At 55.5% G+C, this 19,342-nt stretch overlaps 2 protein-coding genes across 3 annotated transcripts; both read left to right on the forward strand.

Moving 5' to 3' along the window:
* The first annotated feature begins 1,043 nt into the window (after positions 1–1,043).
* LOC149282592 (microtubule-associated protein RP/EB family member 3-like) lies at positions 1,044–5,317 on the forward strand. Of its 2 annotated transcripts, none has more exons than XM_089497925.1 (6): positions 1,044–1,164; positions 1,392–1,537; positions 2,334–2,526; positions 2,638–2,783; positions 4,628–4,780; positions 5,249–5,317. In XM_089497925.1, the coding sequence occupies exons 1-6, from the start codon at positions 1,044–1,046 to the stop codon at positions 5,315–5,317; spliced, it is 828 nt and encodes a 275-aa protein (XP_089354051.1). The 2 variants fall into 2 exon arrangements, with proteins under 2 accessions (XP_089354051.1, XP_089354052.1); XM_089497926.1 differs by having other exon boundaries at positions 2,334–2,490.
* A 6,312-nt stretch (positions 5,318–11,629) lies between these two features.
* On the forward strand, positions 11,630–18,593 carry LOC149282593 (transmembrane protein 214-A-like). Its single transcript, XM_089497974.1, has 14 exons — positions 11,630–11,657; positions 13,047–13,129; positions 13,268–13,373; positions 13,584–13,665; positions 14,191–14,292; positions 14,447–14,588; positions 14,681–14,772; positions 15,181–15,229; positions 15,653–15,763; positions 15,874–15,991; positions 16,881–16,977; positions 17,061–17,229; positions 17,358–17,509; positions 18,467–18,593. The coding sequence occupies exons 1-14, from the start codon at positions 11,630–11,632 to the stop codon at positions 18,591–18,593; spliced, it is 1,458 nt and encodes a 485-aa protein (XP_089354100.1).
* Positions 18,594–19,342: the final 749 nt, after the last annotated feature.

Raw genomic sequence — 19,342 nt, forward strand, 5'->3', positions numbered from 1 at the left:
ATGTGTGTGTTAGGGCGAGGGTGTGTGTAACCATGTTTGTGTTAGGGCGAGGGTGTGTGTTACCATGTGTGTGTTAGGGCGAGGGTGTGTGTGTGTGTTAGGGCAAGGGTGTGTGTTACCATGTGTGTGTTAGGGCGAGGGTGTGTTACCATGTGGGTGTTAGGGGGAGGGTGTGTTACCATGTGTGTTAGGGGGAGGGTGTGAGGGTGTGTTACCATTTGTGTGTTAGGGCGAGGGTGTGTTACCATGCGTGCGTTAGGGCGAGGGTGTGTGTTACCATGTGTGTGTTAGGGCGAGGGTGTGTGTTACCATGTGTGTGTTAGGGCGAGGGTGTGTTACCATGCGTGCGTTAGGGCGAAGGTGTGTGTTACCATGTGTGTGTTAGGGCGAGGGTGTGTGTTACCATGTGTGTGTTAGGGCGAGGGTGTGTTACCATGCGTGCGTTAGGGCGAGGGTGTGTGTTACCATGTGTGTGTTAGGGCGAGGGTGTGTGTTACCATGTGTGTGTTAGGGCGAGGGTGTGTTACCATGTGTGTGTTAGGGGGGGTGTGAGGGTGTGTGTTACCATGTGTGTGTTAGGGCGAGGGTGTGTGTTACCATGTGTGTGTTAGGGCGAGGGTGTGTTACCATGTGTGTGTTAGGGGGGGGTGTGAGGGTGTGTTACCATGTGTGTGTTAGGGCGAGGGTGTGTTACCATGTGTGTGTTGGGGGGTGTGTGAGGGTGTGTTACCATGTGTGTGTTAGGGCGAGGGTGTGTTACCATGTGTGTGTTGGGGGGTGTGTGAGGGTGTGTTACCATGTGTGTGTTAGGGCGAGGGTGTGTTACCATGTGTGTGTTGGGGGGGGTGTGAGGGTGTGTTACCATGTGTGTGTTAGGGCGAGGGTGTGTTACACTGCCACCTGCTGTGTAAGGATGGTCACTACAGGTGGATAGATGGTCAGGGCTTTATCTTGCTGCCCTGCCCCGGTGGATGGCTGGAGCCGCCGTTGCGCGGTTGCCGCCGATGCTGATTAACGGGGCTGTTATTCTTTACAGCTGGGGGATGGCGACCAATGTTTATTCCACGTCGGTGACCAGCGAGAACCTGAGCCGCCACGACTTCCTCGCGTGGGTCAACGACTCGCTGCAGCTCAACTACACCAAGATAGAGCAGATGTGCTCAGGTGAGGGGCAGAATCCGGCTGCGGGGGTTATAACCCAATCCCCGGCCCTGCATCATGTATACTTCAATCATCAGCGTCTCTCCCAATGAAAGCTTTATCCGGGCCGTACAAACACGAGCCGGGGAGATGAAGCTGCAGCTCTCCTCCCAACTCACCCTTTAGTGAATAAAGCCCTGAGCGAGGCAGGCGCGTGTGACTGATCGTTAACCCCTTGTGTTCCCTCGCAGGGGTCGCGTACTGCCACTTCATGGACATGCTGTTCCCGGGGTGCATCCAGCTGAAGAAGGTGAAGTTTCAGGCCAAGCTGGAGCACGAGTACATCAACAACTTCAAGGTGCTCCAGGGGGCCTTCAAAAAGATGGGCGTGGACAAGGTGAGCGTGTGCGATGGGGCGTGCGTGTAACCGGTGCGTGTGCCCTGTCTGTGTCCCGGGTGCATGTAATATGTGCGCGTGTGTCCCGTGTGGACGGGCGTCTGTCCGCTTGCCCCCTATCGCGCAGGGGTAAGATGAATGCGATGCCGGCAGCTGCAGTACCGTATTTCCTCGATTATAAGACGAGGTTTGTTTCAGAGAAAGTGGCTTCTTCCTCTCCGCGAATCCGCCGGCGGTAATCCGGCCTCTTGGAGTACGTCCGAAAAGGGGCGGGGCCACGACACGCACCATGGGGACTGCCTCTCCCCTGTTCATCCAATAAGGGGAGAGGGTGTGAGCGGAGGCTCCGCCCTTTTACGGAGGTACCTGCATAATGGAGCTGATGCCGGAGAGAAGCGGGCGAAGAAAGAGGACGAGGAGAAGACAGGGAACGGAAGCGGACGGCGGAGAAGGTACAGAGACATTGTGAGAGTGTGTGTGTGTCTGTGTGTGAAGGTCAGTGTGTGAGTGTGAGTGGCGCTCTTGAGTTTTCTCCTGGTTGGCTGCTTTATATACGGATCTTTTCTTTTTTTTCTTTGATTAAAGAAACTTTGGGGAGCCGTCTTATAATCGACTGAATACGGTAATAGGCAGATCTACTGCCCCACTGTATAGCGCCGTCCTATACTGCGGTGCTGTACAATGTGTTTATGTCGCCGTCACACTCGGCGGTGCTGTCCGGCGTGTTGTTTATTTGTCGGCGGTGCTGTCCGGCGTGTTGTTTATCTGTCCGGCGGCGCTCTCTTTCTCCCCGCAGATTATCCCCGTGGAGCGGTTGGTTAAAGGGAAGTTTCAGGATAACTTCGAGTTCGTCCAGTGGTTCAAAAAATTATTCGACGCCAACTATGACGGGAAGGATTACGACCCCGTGCTGGCCAGGCAGGGGCAAGACACGGGGCCGCTGCCCAACCCCGGCGAGCACAAGCCCAAGAAGCCCATCGGCACAGCAGGTATGCGGGGGCACGTGCCTGTACGTACACACAGTAAGGGTATGGTGGGGCATGGAGTACGCCGGCACGTCTCGCTCTGTGACACCCCCTCTCTCCGCGCTCTCTTCGCAGTCCCGCAGAGAACGTCTCCCACGGCTCCCAAAATCATGCCGCCTCCCGCGAGGTTACACAACGCCCCCCCCACCCGGAAGAGTCTGCCGATCACCCGGAACGGGGGCCACGAACTCGACTCCCAAATTGTGGAACTCAACCAGCAGGTGAGACCCGGAACGACACGCACAGTGCGGAGAGGAGTGCGAGCCCCGGATAGCCTCATTCCCTTGCTGTGTTAGCCTCATTCCCTTGCTGTGTTATGTTAGGGATAGTAATGAGACAAAATAGGCAAAACCAATATTTCGTCACACACACAAAATAACGACGCTACCAAACATTGTAGGACCGCATCCACAATATTAATTTAAGGAGATACCCTATATTTTATCTCCGATCCTAAATCCTTTCAGATCGCCGAAAATTATAATTCAAATTATATAGATATCGCCACGATAGTCAAAATTATTATTTATTGTAAATACAATTTATAAAATCTATGTATGAGTCACACAGTGCATAATATAACACACAAAGTTCTTAAAACATGTCAAAAATGAATCAATTCAAATACAGTATATTATCGATAGTTATCAATATGAATCGTTATTTTATGAGTCTAACACACAATTAATTTCCAGTCCACTCAGCAACCAAAATAATCATCATCAGGGCAGTAATAAAGATATCACTATCTCTCTAATATTAGTTTAACTAATAATGACAAATTAAAAATAATTTGTTTGTGTCTAAGAGTATTAGTGAAGTTCCTAATAGATGCAAATAATGTCAAACTTCATCTATAGGTAAAAATACCTTTTCATTATTGTTATTATCACAGGTTATAAGCTGCAGTCTCACAAGCCGCCATATACAATAATGAAATATATTATTTCCCAGAAACAGGGAATTCTATACGAAGAAGACAAAATTCATCTCTATTCAGAATAATAAAACAATTATATTTACCACCACTTGTTGCTGTGGTCCAACTGGTCCTTGTAGAAACTAATCCAGATCTATTGTCAAGAAATTAAGTGGGAAAGAATATCACTTTCTACAAATTATATAGGTTAGGACTCCAAGTAACTCTAAGAGTGAAATATGGTGCCAGGATCTTAAGATTCCAATTATCTGGGGTAAATTTGGTGAATAAGTCTGTCAGGGTCTGTCCATTTCAGGGTGCGATTTTTTTATTTATTTATTTATTTTTAAAGACATCAGCTTTTAAAGACAGGGCTTATTATCATAGCCTCCACCTCTTGATTGGAATTCTCCAATCATAACGGTGGGTTTTACCCATTATAATTAGGATTTCTACTCATATTTACACCGTTGTAATTTCTTAATTTACCTGTGAGAGACGCTCTGGTCTAAGAATTAACTTAAAACCGTTACATATGTGTTTGGAATTTATCCTTGGTCACCCTAATCGCCAGGTGTTACTTCCTAGATAGTAACTCAGGCCTTGGTGGTCTTACGACGTATCCCCCATTCCAAGTTACATTTCTAAAGATATGCAGCGTCTACTCCTTAACTTTCTCATGGGAGATAACATTAATTGTATCATACATACTGAAACATCATTATACATGAATACTCCTTTGTTCTCTATTATAGAGGGAACAAACACAAAAATAAATCATCACTACATGATTAAATAAAATAAAATGGCTCTGACTCCATTTTGTGTAAAATATAAAGTACAGAATATATGGAATACATGTTTTCTATGATAAAATATCTGACAGTTAACCTCATTCCCTCGCTGTGTTAACCTCATTCCCTCGCTGTGTTAACCTCATTCCCTCGCTGTGTTAACCTCATTCCCTCGCTGTGTTAACCTCATTCCCTCACTGTGTTAACCTCATTCCCTCGCTGTGTTAACCTCTACCACTTCATCTGGAAGGCTTTTCCACGTATCCTGCTCACCTCAGTGAATGATTTATAACATATGGCGGGTCGATGACTCCCCCGGTGTTAATACTGCGCCTTTTTCCCACTCTCTTAGCTGATGGAGCTGAAGCTGACGATAGACGGCCTGGAGAAAGAGAGAGATTTCTACTTCAGCAAACTGCGAGACATCGAGCTGATCTGCCAGGAGCACGAGAGCGAGAACCCGAGCGTCCTCTCCAAGATCATCGACATCCTGTACGCCACAGAGGTGCGTCCAGAATACCTTCCCCCCGAGACATCCCGCGCGGCTCTTACACTCTCACACCACCCACGATCCTTCTCCTTCCCCAACCCCAATACTCCCCCCGTGCCACGATCCTTCTCCCTCCCCAACCCCAATACTCCCCCCGTGCCACGATCCTTCTCCCTCCCCAACCCCAATACTCCCCCCGTGCCACGATCCTTCTCCCTCCCCAACCCCAATACTCCCCCCGTGCCACGATCCTTCTCCCTCCCCAACCCCAATACTCCCCCCGTGCCACGATCCTTCTCCCTCCCCAACCCCAATACTCCCCCCGTGCCACGATCCTTCTCCCTCCCCAACCCCAATACTCCCCCCTGTGCCACGATCCTTCTCCTTCCCCAACCCCAATACTCCCCCCTGTGCCACAATCCCCTCCCCCTTTGGATGCTTTGATTCTTTCATGAGGTTCAGGAGGCTTTTTGCCGTTTTCAGGATGGATTTGCTCCGCCGGAAGATGATGAAAATGCTGACGTTCAGCCGGAGGATCAGGATGAATACTAGCGGCGTCCTCCTCCTCCTCCTCCTCCTCCTCGTCGGCCGCACTGCATTCTCTCACGCCATCACCCGCACCGTGCCCGGGGGACCAGCGGCCGCCGGCGCTTCCTTCACTTCGCGGATTTACGGCTCGTCCGTTCGTTTCGCGTCCCCCGTTAACCCTTCAGCACCGGCCGGCCGTTCCCTGGGGGCGGATGTGATCATTGCGTTTAAAATGCTGCGTTTGCCCTTTTTCCCCCCTCATGTTTCCTCCGTTAGACCCCGGCGGCGCTCTTACCCCCCGGCGGCGCTCTTACCCCCCGCGCCAGAAATTGAAGCCTTTCCCTTTCCAAGTGTTTTTAAAACCCTTAAGGGCCACTGGTGGGACTCGGTGCTAAGTACGCACGCATTGTCTCCTAATGTCCTGTTGCTGGGGAGGAATAACGTGCCTCATATGCAGTTCTAGCCCAGTGCAGGTTTTCAGTGTCGCTGCAGTCTTTTTATTACTATTTATTGGTTTATATAGTGCCGTCATATTCTGCAGCGCTGTACAAAAGGGGTAAACATAACAAGGAGCGCATCACATAACAAACTGAGGCAGAAGCAATAGGTGAGGAGCGTCCTGCTCAACAGAGCTTACAATCTAAAACAAAAAAACCACCCCGGGAGGCCATCCGTGGCAAAATTCGTTTTCCAAAATGAAACCCGAAGGGGGAGAGATGGGGTTTCCGGTCCCCCCCCTCTTCCTTTCCTCATTCATCCTCCTTTTCCCGGTCTCCCCCCTCTCCTCCTTTTCCCGGTCTCCCCCCTCTCCTCCTTTTCCTGGTCTCCCCCTCTCCTCCTTTTCCTGGTCTCCCCCTCTCCTCCTTTTCCCGGTCTCCCCCTCTCCTCCCTTCTCCTCTCCCCCCCTCCCCTCTGCTCCTTTCACTGGTCCCCCCCGCTCTCTCCTCCATTCCCCGGTCTGTTTGTATGATATTTAAGTATCTGTTGGCTCCGAGGGATTCCTCTCCGGGGCCCCTGGAGCCGGCAGGTGAAATGTGAGAATTGAATATATGTATATTTTTGATTGTTCTAAATGCACTTTTTTTTCTTCCCCAACACAGAAAACAAAGCTCCCCAAAAGCTGAGAAAGTGAAACATCCTTTAACCCTTCCGGTTCCAGGACGTGTTCATCTTTTCTCAGCTGGAGGGCCGGCAGCGTTGTGTCTAGGGATTTAACCCCTTCGCTGCAGAAAGGCCAGCATTGAGTTGCTACATATATCTGGCGCTGAAGAGGTTAAGAGGCACTTCCGTTGTGTGATGTTTGACAGATTTGCTGAATTCAGCTGTTTTATTCTCGGAATTATAATGAATATTTTGGGTTAATGCTTTTATGTAAGAATTAATCAGCTGTCCCGTAATGTAGACTTATTAGTTAATATTAATTAACGCTCGATGAGTAAATATTGGGGTTTTCTTTATTCTGTTACATTTTTAGCATTTTTGCTAATAATAAGTTATTTAACCCTTGATTTACCCGGAAGACTCGAGCTTTCCACGGCTATGTGGCTCTTGCCCCGTCGCTACCGAGGGGGTTAAATCATGTCACTGCCGGCAGTGAAGGGGTTAAATTGGGAGCCCCTGAACTTTCTGTGTTGGAGTAAACCGGAGGATTGACGGATTTCCATGATTATTTATTTATTGTATACTATTAACCCTTTCATGGTCAGAGAGGCTCACAAAGCGTTAAATCCTCCTCGGGGGATAAGATGGGGACATTTCTGGGTGAAAACCTGAACGGTGGTCCTCCTCAGAAAGGTGTTATACCCGAGCACCTCCGTACTCCCCCCATTTACTGGACGGACAGAGGGCCTACGGCCCCCGGGAGCCCCTGCTTCACGCTCCTGAAGTCCTCTGTTAAAGGTCCTCTGGCGTTATTGTTGAGAATGGCTGTTTTCTCCATCTTTCTTCCGCTTGGTGAATCTCTCGAGGGCCGGGTCTGGCTTGGCTCGGGGGGAGGGCCAGGTCTGGCTTGGCTCGGCTTGGGGGGCCGAGGGCCGTGGGCCATGTTACAGGAGCTGTAGGTGTTCATACATATCTGCGAGGATTTCGGCACATGGCACACCGAGCACGCCGGCGTCCGTTCACCTGCGTAACGAGATGGCATCTGGCGTGGGGCCAACCCGGACCGGGACGTGAAACAGGCCCTGGGACTTTTAAGGCCAGGGGCCGCCGGCTGGGCACAGATCAGAGGTAGAAGGGGGGTCGTCGGTCATTATGCCCAGCGGCCGGTCCGGCGATCAGTAACAAGATGGCCACTGAAAGCTCGATAACGCTCGTGCACCGGTTACGGCCCAAGGACGCCGGTACCCGTCGCCAGCGAAAGCGTACGCCCAAGGCGTGAGTCCTGCGCCGGTGCTCGCTGTGTTTGGGGGGTCTCTCTACGTCCGTGTCAGATCCAGGACATTCCGCGTGTTTTTATTAAGTTGCTGCTGGAGTTTTCATTCTTTGTTGTTTTTTTTTTTCCTCCCCACCCCGACGGATGCGATCAGATGTGACCCCGAGACTCGCCCGCCCTCACCGTGGCTTCTGCGAGGGGCATCGACCCAGAATGAGGGTCTTCAGTTACCAGCCTGAGACCCCGCGGGGAGAACCTGCATCTGTGTTTTCTTTCAAATAAACTGCTGTGAAAAGTGAGCGTCGCCCGCTTCTTCTGAACGTTCTCGCCCCGTTAGTCTGCGACCAACTACTTCATTCATTAAAATGGGGTTAAAAGTATAAAAATGTATGAAATTATTACTAAGGACCCCGTAAAATAGGAAATGTTTATATGAATGAAGTGAAGGCACGCGGCCCCCCACCGCCCGCCCGCGGAAAGAGTATATAGATAGAGTATATAAAAGGTCATGTGAGGGACACCCCCCCCACTGTTATCCATCAAGGTGCCTGTAAGGGGTTAAATCTCTGAACGTGGCGTTTGATACAGGGCTGGGGGGGGGCATTAAGGCGGTCGTGTGTTATTACGCGGGGCACTTGGCTGGTATTGCTTAGAGCCCCCGGGCGAGTCTGGAGCCGGTTCTCTCCGAGCGACGGACGTGGAGGCTCCTTAGATTTGGCCAAAGGTTTTACGTCTGTTTTTGTTGCCCCGGCAGCCCCCTAGACCCCCCCCCCCCCGTGTGCACTTTGGGGCAGCTAACATTGCCTTTTTCGCCTTAATGTTCTGCAGATCGTCTCTTCAATCTCTCCATCTAAAGATGTCCCCTGCTTATTACTTTATATAGCGCCATCATATTCCGCAGTGCAGTACAACAGGTAAACAGGACGTAACATGTAACATGACATACAGAAACGGGGGGGCGCGCTTGTGCACAGGAGCTTACAATCTAGAGGGAGTCCAGGTTATTACACCAGAGGTAAAGGTGCCACAGTGACTAGTGTGGGGATCCCGAGCCGCCCGGCACTGGGAGCCGTGACAAAAATAAAACGTTTTATGAAAAAAAACTGCCCGATTGCCTTAACCCTGCCTGTGCCGGTAAAAATCCCTGCGCCCGCGGACCGGAGAGCGACACCATGGAGCCGGAGACCAGAGAGTGACATCTCCTGCCCCTCTATTACATCATCTACCTACCTCTGACATAATTACCCCCTAAACCCCTCCCCTCAGGACTGTATCAGATATTCTATACCCTGCTCTTGGGTTTTTATGCCCCGGGGGTATTTAGGATAAATAAACGTATCCACATTAAATACTGGTTGCCCTCTGCCCCCAATTACATGCCCCAGTGCCTGTCCCGGGAGGTATATGACGCAGGGTAAGGAGGGTAAATGAGGGAGGGTAGGGGTCTAACCTGGAGAGTGTGGGGTAAAAAGGGGGGGTCAGGCGTGGAGAGTTTGAGGAGTCTGCTATGATACGTGACGTCACACACACTGCGCAGGCAACTCAGCCTTGCGTGACGTCACCGAGGGCAGCACAGACGTGGCGGAGTCCGAGCAGGCCCAGTGCGCGTGCGCGTCCCTGTACCCTATCGGAGCCTGCCAATCAGCAGGCGCCACGTCACTCGTTGGGCCGGAGGTGACGCAGTGAGCGGTGCAGACATGGCGTCCGGCGCTACAGATGGGAAGTGGAAAGTGGTGAAAAAAGGGAAAAAGAACGGAGAGAAGAGCGGCGGCGGCGGGGAGAGGAGAGCGCTGGGCGAGAGCAACGCCGCCCCCGGAGGTCTGTCTGCGTGGATACCCCCTGTCTGTCTATCTGTCTGTCTGCGGGGATACCCTCCGTCTATCTATTTATCTATCTATCTGTCTGTCTGTCTGTCTGTCTGCGGGGATACCGTCCGTCTATCTATCTATCTATCTATCTATCTGTCTGTCTGTCTGTGCGGGGATACCCCCTGTCTATCTGTCTGTCTGCGGGGATACCCTCCGTCTATCTATTTATCTATCTATCTGTCTGTCTGTCTGTCTGTCTGTCTGCGGGGATACCGTCCGTCTATCTATCTATCTATCTATCTGTCTGTCTGTGCGGGGATACCCCCTGTCTGTCTGTCTGTGCGGGGATACCCCCTGTCTGTCTGTCTGTCTGTCTGTGCGGGGATACCCCCTGTCTGTCTGTCTGTCTGTGCGGGGATACCCCCTGTCTGTCTGTCTGTGCGGGGATACCCCCTGTCTGTCTGTCTGTCTGTGCGGGGATACCCCCTGTCTATCTGTCTGTCTGTCTGTCTGTCTGCGGGGATACCGTCCGTCTATCTATCTGTCTGTCTGTCTGCGGGGATACCCTCTGTCTGTCTGTCTGTCTGTGCGGGGATACCCCCTGTCTGTCTGTCTGTCTGTCTGTGCGGGGATACCCCCTGTCTGTCTGTCTGTCTGTGCGGGGATACCCCCTGTCTGTCTGTCTGTCTGTGCGGGGATACCCCCTGTCTATCTATCTGTCTGTCTGTCTGCGGGGATACCGTCCGTCTATCTATCTGTCTGTCTGTCTGCGGGGATACCCTCTGTCTGTCTGTCTGTGCGGGGATACCCCCTGTCTGTCTGTCTGTGCGGGGATACCCCCTGTCTGTCTGTCTGTCTGTGCGGGGATACCCCCTGTCTGTCTGTCTGTGCGGGGATACCCCCTGTCTGTCTGTCTGTGCGGGGATACCCCCTGTCTGTCTGTCTGTCTGTGCGGGGATACCCTCTGTCTGTCTGTGCGGGGATACCCCCTGTCTGTCTGTCTGTCTGTGCGGGGATACCCCCTGTTGGTGGGTCTGTCTGTCTGTGTATGGGCTTCCTTTGTCTGTCTCTTCCTGTAGCAGCTCTCTTGCTCTCCTCCCCGTCTATTGCGTGGGGCACCCCCTGTCTGTCTGTGTGCCGGGGGATCATGTGTCTATTTGCCCCCTCACCTACCCCTCCTCTCCCTCTCCCCCCCTCTCTCTCATTGGCCCTCCTCCCCGTCTATTGCGTGGCTCTCGCTGTCTTTCTCAATACGTCCCGTTGAGAGCCGAGCCGCTGTTGGCATCGCTGGGGTAAAGGGGTGGGGGGCGATTCAGTAACTGCCCCCGTGTGTGACGCCGCCGCCGCGTGTGTTTCTGCCCCGCAGCACCGGTGAAGACGGCGAGCTCTCTCTACGAAATGGGCTTCGACAAAATGCTGAAGAAGCAGAACAAGGAGCAGGTCCCCCCGAGCAGCAGCGCGGACCCCCCGCAGAGGAAGCAGCCGGCGGGCAAAGGGGGCAAGAAAACCCAGACCGCCGACTCCAATTATATCCCCAGGAAATTCGGCACCCTGGAGGAGGCACTGAAAGCGGTGAGTAATACCCCCCCCCCCGGGGCAGTATAGGTGGGGCGGTGGGGAGGATTGCGAAGGGTTAACGGGGATCTCTTGCAGTTGGATATCGCTGCCCTTCAGCGGGAGCTGGAGAAGAGTCAGCGCATGTTCCACGACAGCCCCTCCATCTGGCTCAAGGACCTGGCGGGATATCTGAACGACAAGCTGCAGGCCCCCCGCGGAGACCCCACGCTGAGCCAGCACCCCCACGGTGAGTGACGGCACAGGGGTGGGGGGGCAATTCCTGACTGTCCGTCTGGGGTATTAGTGGCGTGTGTGCTGAGCGTGGTGGGGCATACGGGCTCATTTTATACGTGCGGGAAAGCATGTAACACCCCCCCCCCCGCGCTATATAAGTAGAATGTTCGGGCCGGGGTGTCTCCGCTGCACACGTGTGCTCCGTGATATGTAGCGTGTTGTAGGTCCTCCCCGTAACCCGTGTGTCTCGGTGCAGATTACCCGTACTGCCTGGTGAGCAAGGAGCTGAGGAGCGTCATCCGCGCTCTCGTGGGGCGAGCTTCCGGCTGCCTGGAGGATTTCATCGATCACTGCGTCCTCCTCATGCTGCTGGAGCTGGACAGACCCTCAGGTAAAGTGCCCTGCGGGGGGCGTGGGGGGGGGCGTGTGCTGCGCGGGGGGGGGGGGCTCGCTTAATGCCTACCATAGAAATGATTCCCAGTCTCGTTATAACTATTTCTAGTCCGCGGAATCGGGTGGGAAGCGACGGTCTCTCTGCCCGCCTGGGTTCTCGTTAGGGGGGTCTCTCTGCCCGCCTGGGTTCTCGTTAGGGGGGGGTCTCTCTGCCCGCCTGGGTTGTCGTTAGGGGGGGGTCTCTCTGCCCGTCTGGGTTCTCGTTAGGGGGGGGTCTCTCTGCCCGTCTGGGTTCTCGTTAGGGGGGTCTCTCTGCCCGCCTGGGTTCTCGTTAGGGGGGGGTCTCTCTGCCTGCCTGGGTTCTCGTTAGGGGGGGGTCTCTCTGCCTGCCTGGGTTCTCGTTAGGGGGGTCTCTCTGCCCGCCTGGGTTCTCGTTAGGGGGGGTCTCTCTGCCCGCCTGGGTTCTCGTTAGGGGGGTCTCTCTGCCCGCCTGGGTTGTCGTTAGGGGGGGTCTCTCTGCCCGCCTGGGTTGTCGTTAGGGGGGGGTCTCTCTGCCCGCCTGGGTTCTCGTTAGGGGGGGGTCTCTCTGCCTGCCTGGGTTCTCGTTAGGGGGTCTCTCTGCCCGCCTGGGTTCTCGTTAGGGGGGGTCTCTCTGCCCGTCTGGGTTCTCGTTAGGGGGGTCTCTCTGCCCGCCTGGGTTCTCGTTAGGGGGGGTCTCTCTGCCCGCCTGGGTTCTCGTTAGGGGGGGTCTCTCTGCCTGCCTGGGTTGTCGTTAGGGGGGGTCTCTCTGCCCGCCTGGGTTGTCGTTAGGGGGGGGGTCTCTCTGCCCGCCTGGGTTCTCGTTAGGGGGGGTCTCTCTGCCCGTCTGGGTTCTCGTTAGGGGGGTCTCTCTGCCCGCCTGGGTTCTCGTTAGGGGGGGTCTCTCTGCCCGCCTGGGTTCTCGTTAGGGGGGGTCTCTCTGCCTGCCTGGGTTGTCGTTAGGGGGGGTCTCTCTGCCCGCCTGGGTTGTCGTTAGGGGGGGGTCTCTCTGCCCGCCTGGGTTCTCGTTAGGGGGGGGTCTCTCTGCCTGCCTGGGTTCTCGTTAGGGGGGTCTCTCTGCCCGCCTGGGTTCTCGTTAGGGGGGGTCTCTCTGCCCGTCTGGGTTCTCGTTAGGGGGGGTCTCTCTGCCCGTCTGGGTTCTCGTTAGGGGGGTCTCTCTGCCCGCCTGGGTTCTCGTTAGGGGGGGTCTCTCTGCCCGCCTGGGTTCTCGTTAGGGGGGGTCTCTCTGCCTGCCTGGGTTGTCGTTAGGGGGGGTCTCTCTGCCCGCCTGGGTTGTCGTTAGGGGGGGGGGTCTCTCTGCCCGCCTGGGTTCCATGTAAATGTTTATTAACCGTTTCCTTTCCTTCAGGGGAGTCCTTGTACGGTTACCAGATCTGTATCCAGGCGGTGCTGACGGACAAACCCAAGGTCGTGACAGGCAACCTGAAAAAGGTGAGTCTGATTGGCTGGGGCCTGCTGTCCACCCCCCCCCCGCCCCCCGCCCCTTTCACAAGCCAGTGACTTCATATGGGAGGGTTCTGGGATTTTACGTGTTTGCTGTTTTTACCATTTTTTGTATTGCCCCCCCAGCACCTGGATCTCCTGTCCACGTATAAGAACAGACCGGCCAAGGGTCTCACCGTGATGTGGCTGGTGGGCCAGGCCGGCTTCGTCGACCTCACCGAGGGCCTGAAAGGTCAGTCTCCGTCTCGGACTTCTCTTCTTAGTCATGGCTCAAGCGGAAGCCGCGTAGCGTCATACGTGACCCCCGTGTGTACGTGGCTGACACCGATCATGTATTAATCATGCGCATGCTGCCGGCGACCGGCAGGGAGGGCAGAAAGCTGTGTGACTTAACCCTTTGTTTCCATGGTGTTAATGTGGCGTGTTTGTGTCTGCCCGGCAGTGTGGCTCGGCGTCATGCTTCCGGTTCTGGGGATGAAGACTCTCTCACCGTATGCCGTCTCGTACCTGGAGCGTCTGCTACTGTGAGCTACCCTTCCGCTACTCCATTTTATTTATGGGGGGGGGGGGTATATTACTGTATACGGTGCTGGGGGGGGGTATGCTCAGGGCCAAAATATATATTTTCGCATGACTTCCTATCACGTGTGTATGTTTAGCCTCTACCACTTCTGCTGGGAGGCTGTTGCGCTTATCTACCACCCTCTTAGTAAAAAAAACCTCCCACCTGCTCCCTCTCAGCCTCTTACCCGCTAGTGTTGTAGTGTTGGGTGGTAGCGTCATCGTCGCCCTAAACCACCCCCCCCCCCGGTATGTAATTGGGATGTGTGTGCGAGACGCCGCAGGGTCTCTGGGGCAGCAGCGAGAGGAGGCGCTCTCCCCGCGTCACTTACATCGGAGGAATGCGTCTCTTTGCCATGGTTTTGTAACGCTCTCGCGGGAGGACGCTCACTCAAACTCGTTGTGTCTGAAATCCGGGGGAAAGGTTGTCGTGGGCCGGTAGCTCGTTTAACGCGCCGTTTAGTGGATATTTGCCTGTGTGTTTTCAGGATGCACTCCAACTTGACCAAGGGCTTCGGGATGATCGGCCCCAAGGACTTCTTCCCCCTGCTGGACTTCGCCTTCATGCCGCACAATTCCCTCTCTGTCAGGTACGGGGCGACCCGCTGCGCGCTCTCTGCCGTTTCTTTTATATGCCGAGCGTGTCTCTGCTGGCCGGCGGATCGCACCCCGCCGGCCCGGGGCTGCGCTATATCTTCACTGGCCGCCAATCAACCAACTAGCCCGATCTGTCTGTGTTTATAGCCAACAGGGGCAGCTGCGTGACTTGTACCCGAGACTGAAAGTCCTGGCCTTCGGGGCGTCCCCGGAAAGCACTTTGCACAGTTACTTCCCGTCCTTCCTGTCGAGGGCCACGGCAAACTGCCCGGCGGACATGAAGAAAGAGGTAGGGCCCTCGGGCGCTCTCTGGGGGCCGCGTGTGAAGCGCCGCCGCTGTCTCGCTACGCAGGCTGCTTACCAGCCCCTTTCTCTTTCCAGCTGATGCTGAGCCTCACAGAGTGCCTGAATCTGGACCCCCTGAGCTTCAGCGTGTGGCGCCAGCTTTACACCAAATACCTGCCGCAGTCCAGGTGAGTGACCCGCCGGGGCCGCAGTCCAGGTGAGTGACCCGCCGGGGCCGCAGTCCAGGTGAGTGACCCGCCGGGGCCGCAGTCCAGGTGAGTGACCCGCCGGGGCCGCAGTCCAGGTGAGTGACCCGCCGGGGCCGCAGTCCAGGTGAGTGACCCGCCGGGGCCGCAGTCCAGGTGAGTGACCCGCCGGGGCCGCAGTCCAGGTGAGTGACCCGCCGGGACCGGGGCCGCAGTCCAGGTGAGTTACGGCAGAGTCGCGGAGGTTCGGCCCTCGTGGGAGGTAATAGGGTCTGTTACGTGTGGCGCTGCGCGGCTCGCGGGTTTCCCGGTTACGTTTGCCGTCGGCCCGTGTGATTCGGTGTGATCTCGGCTGCCGCTGATGAGCGTCTCTTTGTTTCTTTCTTGAAGTCTCCTGCTGCAGCACCTCGTGGACGCCTGGGATGCGGCCTCCAGACCTGTGAGTATACCCCGTGCCCGAGAGGGGGGCGTCGGACCCGAGTCTGGCACCAGTAGCCCAAATTCACCCCAAGCCTATACGGTTCCAAGCCAGCGTTTAAGGAACAGCCGCTGCAATGCTATTTAAAAAGCCTCGCCTCTCCCCGCAGAGCGTTTCCACGGGAAAAACTCTGCAGAGCCGCCTGCTTTCCACAGCCGGGGCGGAATAACACGGCAAAGCTACCTGCGGCTGCTTGGGGATAGTACAAGGCTAGTGCACACACATACATGTGCCGATGCCTCCCCCGTCACGTGGATGAAAACAGGCAATGGTTTACTGACCGCTGGAACGTGCGCCTTTCATTTGGGGATTATTGAACTGTGTGATACAGAGATCACTCGCACTCGCACTCACACTCGCCTTGTGTTTGTTCTGATCCCGTAGATGCGGAAATCTCTGCGTGAAACGGTGCATTCCTTCAAAGTGACAAACGAAGAATTCTCTGCGAAAGGACAGAATGTGAAGGACGTGGAGTCGTGCGACGCTGCCTGTGGGGTAGGGAGAGTGACGGCGTGGGGTGGAGCTCCTCGGGGCAGGTAGTGATGTAAGGGGGGGGGGTTAATCGGTGCTCCGCGTGCCGCCTCTATAACTGCACTTCTCTCCAGGCGCTGCTGCAGAAGATGAAGGGCCGGGGGCCGCCCTGGTTCCGGTTCTTTCTCGTGGCTCTCGTCTTCATAGCTGGCTTCGTGATCCACGATATCCGGACACACGGGACGTTTGAAGGTAGCGCTGGGGGCAAAACCGATTATTTAGCCGGTTACCAATAACAGCCACAAGGTGGGGCAATATCACGCAGAAACGGGGGGGGCGAATCCCAAAAGAATTAATAATTACCCCGGAAGTGGGGCGGGTATATAATAACACCAGCTCTGTGGGATATAATATCGCCTCCTGTATAATAATCCGGAATAAGGGGAGAGAATGTTACTTGTACCTTTCTACCAGTTTAGTTAATGAAGCGCTTCCTCCGCCGGGCGCTTTGGCGAATGAAGCGTTTCCCCCCGCCGGGCGCTTTGGCGAATGAAGCGTTTCCCCCCGCCGGGCGCTTTGGCGAATGAAGCTTTCCCCCCCGCCGGGTGCTTTGGCGAATGAAGCGTTTCCCCCCGCCGTGCGCTTTGGCGACTGAAGCGTTTCCCCCCGCCGGGCGCTTTGGCGACTGAAGCGTTTCCCCCCGCCGGGCGCTTTGGCGAATGAAGCGTTTCCCCCCGCCGTGCGCTTTGGCGAATGAAGCGTTTCCCCCCGCCGTGCGCTTTGGCGAATGAAGCGTTTCCCCCCGCCGGGCGCTTTGGCGAATGAAGCGTTTCCCCCCGACGGGCGCTTTGGCGAATGAAGCGTTTCCCCCCGACGGGCGCTTTGGCGAATGAAGCGTTTCCCCCCGCCGGGCGCTTTGGCGAATGAAGCGTTTCCCCCCGCCGGGCGCTTTGGCGAATGAAGCGTTTCCCCCCGCCGGGCGCTTTGGCGAATGAAGCGTTTCCCCCCGCCGGGCGCTTTGGCGAATGAAGCGTTTCCCCCCGCCGGGCGCTTTGGCGAATGAAGCGTTTCCCCCCGACGGGCGCTTTGGTGAATGCCGCGTTTCCCCCGCCGATTTCTGATTCCGTTTGTTTATCGGCAGCATCGTCGTCGGCGAGGATGCTGGAGCAGTCGGGACTCCTGGACGTGTCTCGGGAGGCCTGGAGCAAGGCGTCTGATTACACCGAGCGGGGGCACAGGTCAGCGCACGTTCCTCTGGGCCACTAGTTACACCCCCCCCCCCCCCGTCTGCTAATGCCACCTCTGTCCCCTCGTCTTCCAGCTGGCTGCAGGCGAACGTCCCGCTCTATTACTCCCAGTCCGTGGAGGTGATGGGGCCGAGCCTGGAGCTCCTGTGGGCAAAATCCAAAGAAGGGGCCGAGGTCGTGGGCCGGAAATGCACGGCGTTTATAAATTTCACCATCGACAATTTACCGTGGTTCATTGAATGGGTAAGAACCCGAAATCTGAGGCCGTGGCTGCAGCGGGACCCTCGCGGGATTACGTTCTGTCTGGGGGGCTGACGTTTTATATGCTGGTAGCGTGTATCTAATCCCGTGCCTGTCTCTCCGTTTGCCAGCTCCAGGCCCGGACGCCGGACTTCGTGTATCACCTGATCGAGTTCCTGCGGGAATTACTGCTCTACGTTCACAGAAACATCCTGCTGCCTGCGGCGGAATATTCCGGGGCCGCCGCACAGAGAGCGTGGCAGCAGTATGTGGACTCGTGCAAGTACGTCACGTAGAGACCCCACGCAGACCTATTCTAACGCTCTTTAGACCGCCGTCTATCCCTTACTTATTCTGCAAATGATTTTAGTGTAGAGTAGTGGAGCAGCAGATCCGCCGCCATGTGAGGGTACCGCTAATCACATCAATCTTGTCCAGCCCCACGCCGCTCTGACGTCGGTCACTGCAGGAATATCCCACGTTTAGCTGAAAAGTATTAGGATTGCTATCACTGCACAGGACCCCCCCACTGTGTAAAGCGGGGGTACTGTGGGGGGGGGTTCCTGGGCTGTGTAAAGCGGGGTACATCGGAGGTGGGGGGGGTTTCCTGAGCTGTGTAAAGCGGGGTACAGCGGAGGTGGGGGGGGGTTTCCTGAGCTGTGTAAAGCGGGGTACAGCGGAGGTGGGGGGGGTTTCCTGAGCTGTGTAAAGCGGGGTACAGCGGAGGTGGGGGGGGGTTTCCTGAGCTGTGTAAAGCGGGGTACAGCGGAGGTGGGGGGGTTTCCTGAGCTGTGTAAAGCGGGGTACAGCGGAGGTGGGGGGGTTTCCTGGGCTGTGTAAAGCGGGGTACAGCGGAGGTGGGGGGGTTTCCTGGGCTGTATAGAGTGGGGTACAGCGGAGGTGGGGGGGTTTCCTGGGCTGTATAGAGTGGGGTACAGCGGAGGTGGGGGGGTTTCCTGAGCTGTGTAAAGCGGGGTACAGCGGAGGTGGGGGGGTTTCCTGGGCTGTGTAAAGCGGGGTACAGCGGAGGTGGGGGGGTTTCCTGGGCTGTATAGAGTGGGGTACAGCGGAGGTGGGGGGGGTTTCCTGGGCTGTATAAAGTGGGGTACAGCGGATGTGGGGGTTCTGTGGGGACGTGGGGTCCATGTACAGATTTCATACATCCTGTAGCCCCCCAGGCTTCACATTCCTTGGCTTTGCCCCTTTGGTGCTGAGTGATTGTTGTGTGTTCTCTCCCCAGGGGCGAGGTGTCGTGGGACTGTACGAAAGGCCACGTCGGCAACGTAACGCAGTCTGTCTGGACGTATTTGCACAATGCCACGTTGGCCATCAAAAACTGGGCTCTGGCGGTGATTTCCGGGCACTAGAGACTTTGGGCTATAAGAAGGATCGGTGCGGCTGCTGACCCGAGCGGCCGCTTTCCATAACCAATGACTGAACAAACGAGGGAGACGCGGCTTGGAACGGGCCGTGTCTGTTAGGGGTTAATGGAGGGGTTTCTGCACAAACTGCCATCTGTCTCGTGTTTTTAATGCTGATTTGGGGAAAGCTAGAGTGCATTGCGATGATGTGTGTAGAGGGGGTCGTTCTAAAAGTGTTATAATTAATACAGCTGCCTGACCCCCGCCATTTTAACTGATTCGGTGTGATCTCCCCCTGGCCTCTCGTCGTTTTGGATAATATTCTCCCGGTGAGCTTGCGCTCTGTACGTTTCTCCCAGCAACAGTCAACTGGACCCACGTGTTTTTAGCCAAATAAAAATGTTTTCTTTAAAGATAAACCAGTACGGTGAAACGTGCCTCCCGCTGGCTTATGTCCCGTCAGCCGCCGCCCCCCCCCGTCCTTCACCCTCGCGATGGGCTGCACGTGGGATGATGAAGGGTTAAATCGAGCCAAAGGGCCTGCTGAGGACACGTCTCGGCTTCCTCTGATAATGAAGCTTAATAAGAACTGTTCGGAGTCGGTAGGAAAGCAGCAGCGTAAAGCCCGGGAGCTGGAGTGTCTAGTCCTCAGAGCACCCAGGGTTTACTGATTCTCTCTCCCCCCCCCCACTACACTAGCCACGGGACCGCTTTCTGCTGCCTTCGGATCACTGCCATCATTGGGGTTAGCGTAA

This window comes from Sceloporus occidentalis, unplaced genomic scaffold (assembly GCF_023333645.1).
Source record: "Sceloporus occidentalis isolate IW3139 unplaced genomic scaffold, rSceOcc1.0.p SCAF_111, whole genome shotgun sequence".
NCBI lineage: Eukaryota > Metazoa > Chordata > Lepidosauria > Squamata > Phrynosomatidae > Sceloporus > Sceloporus occidentalis.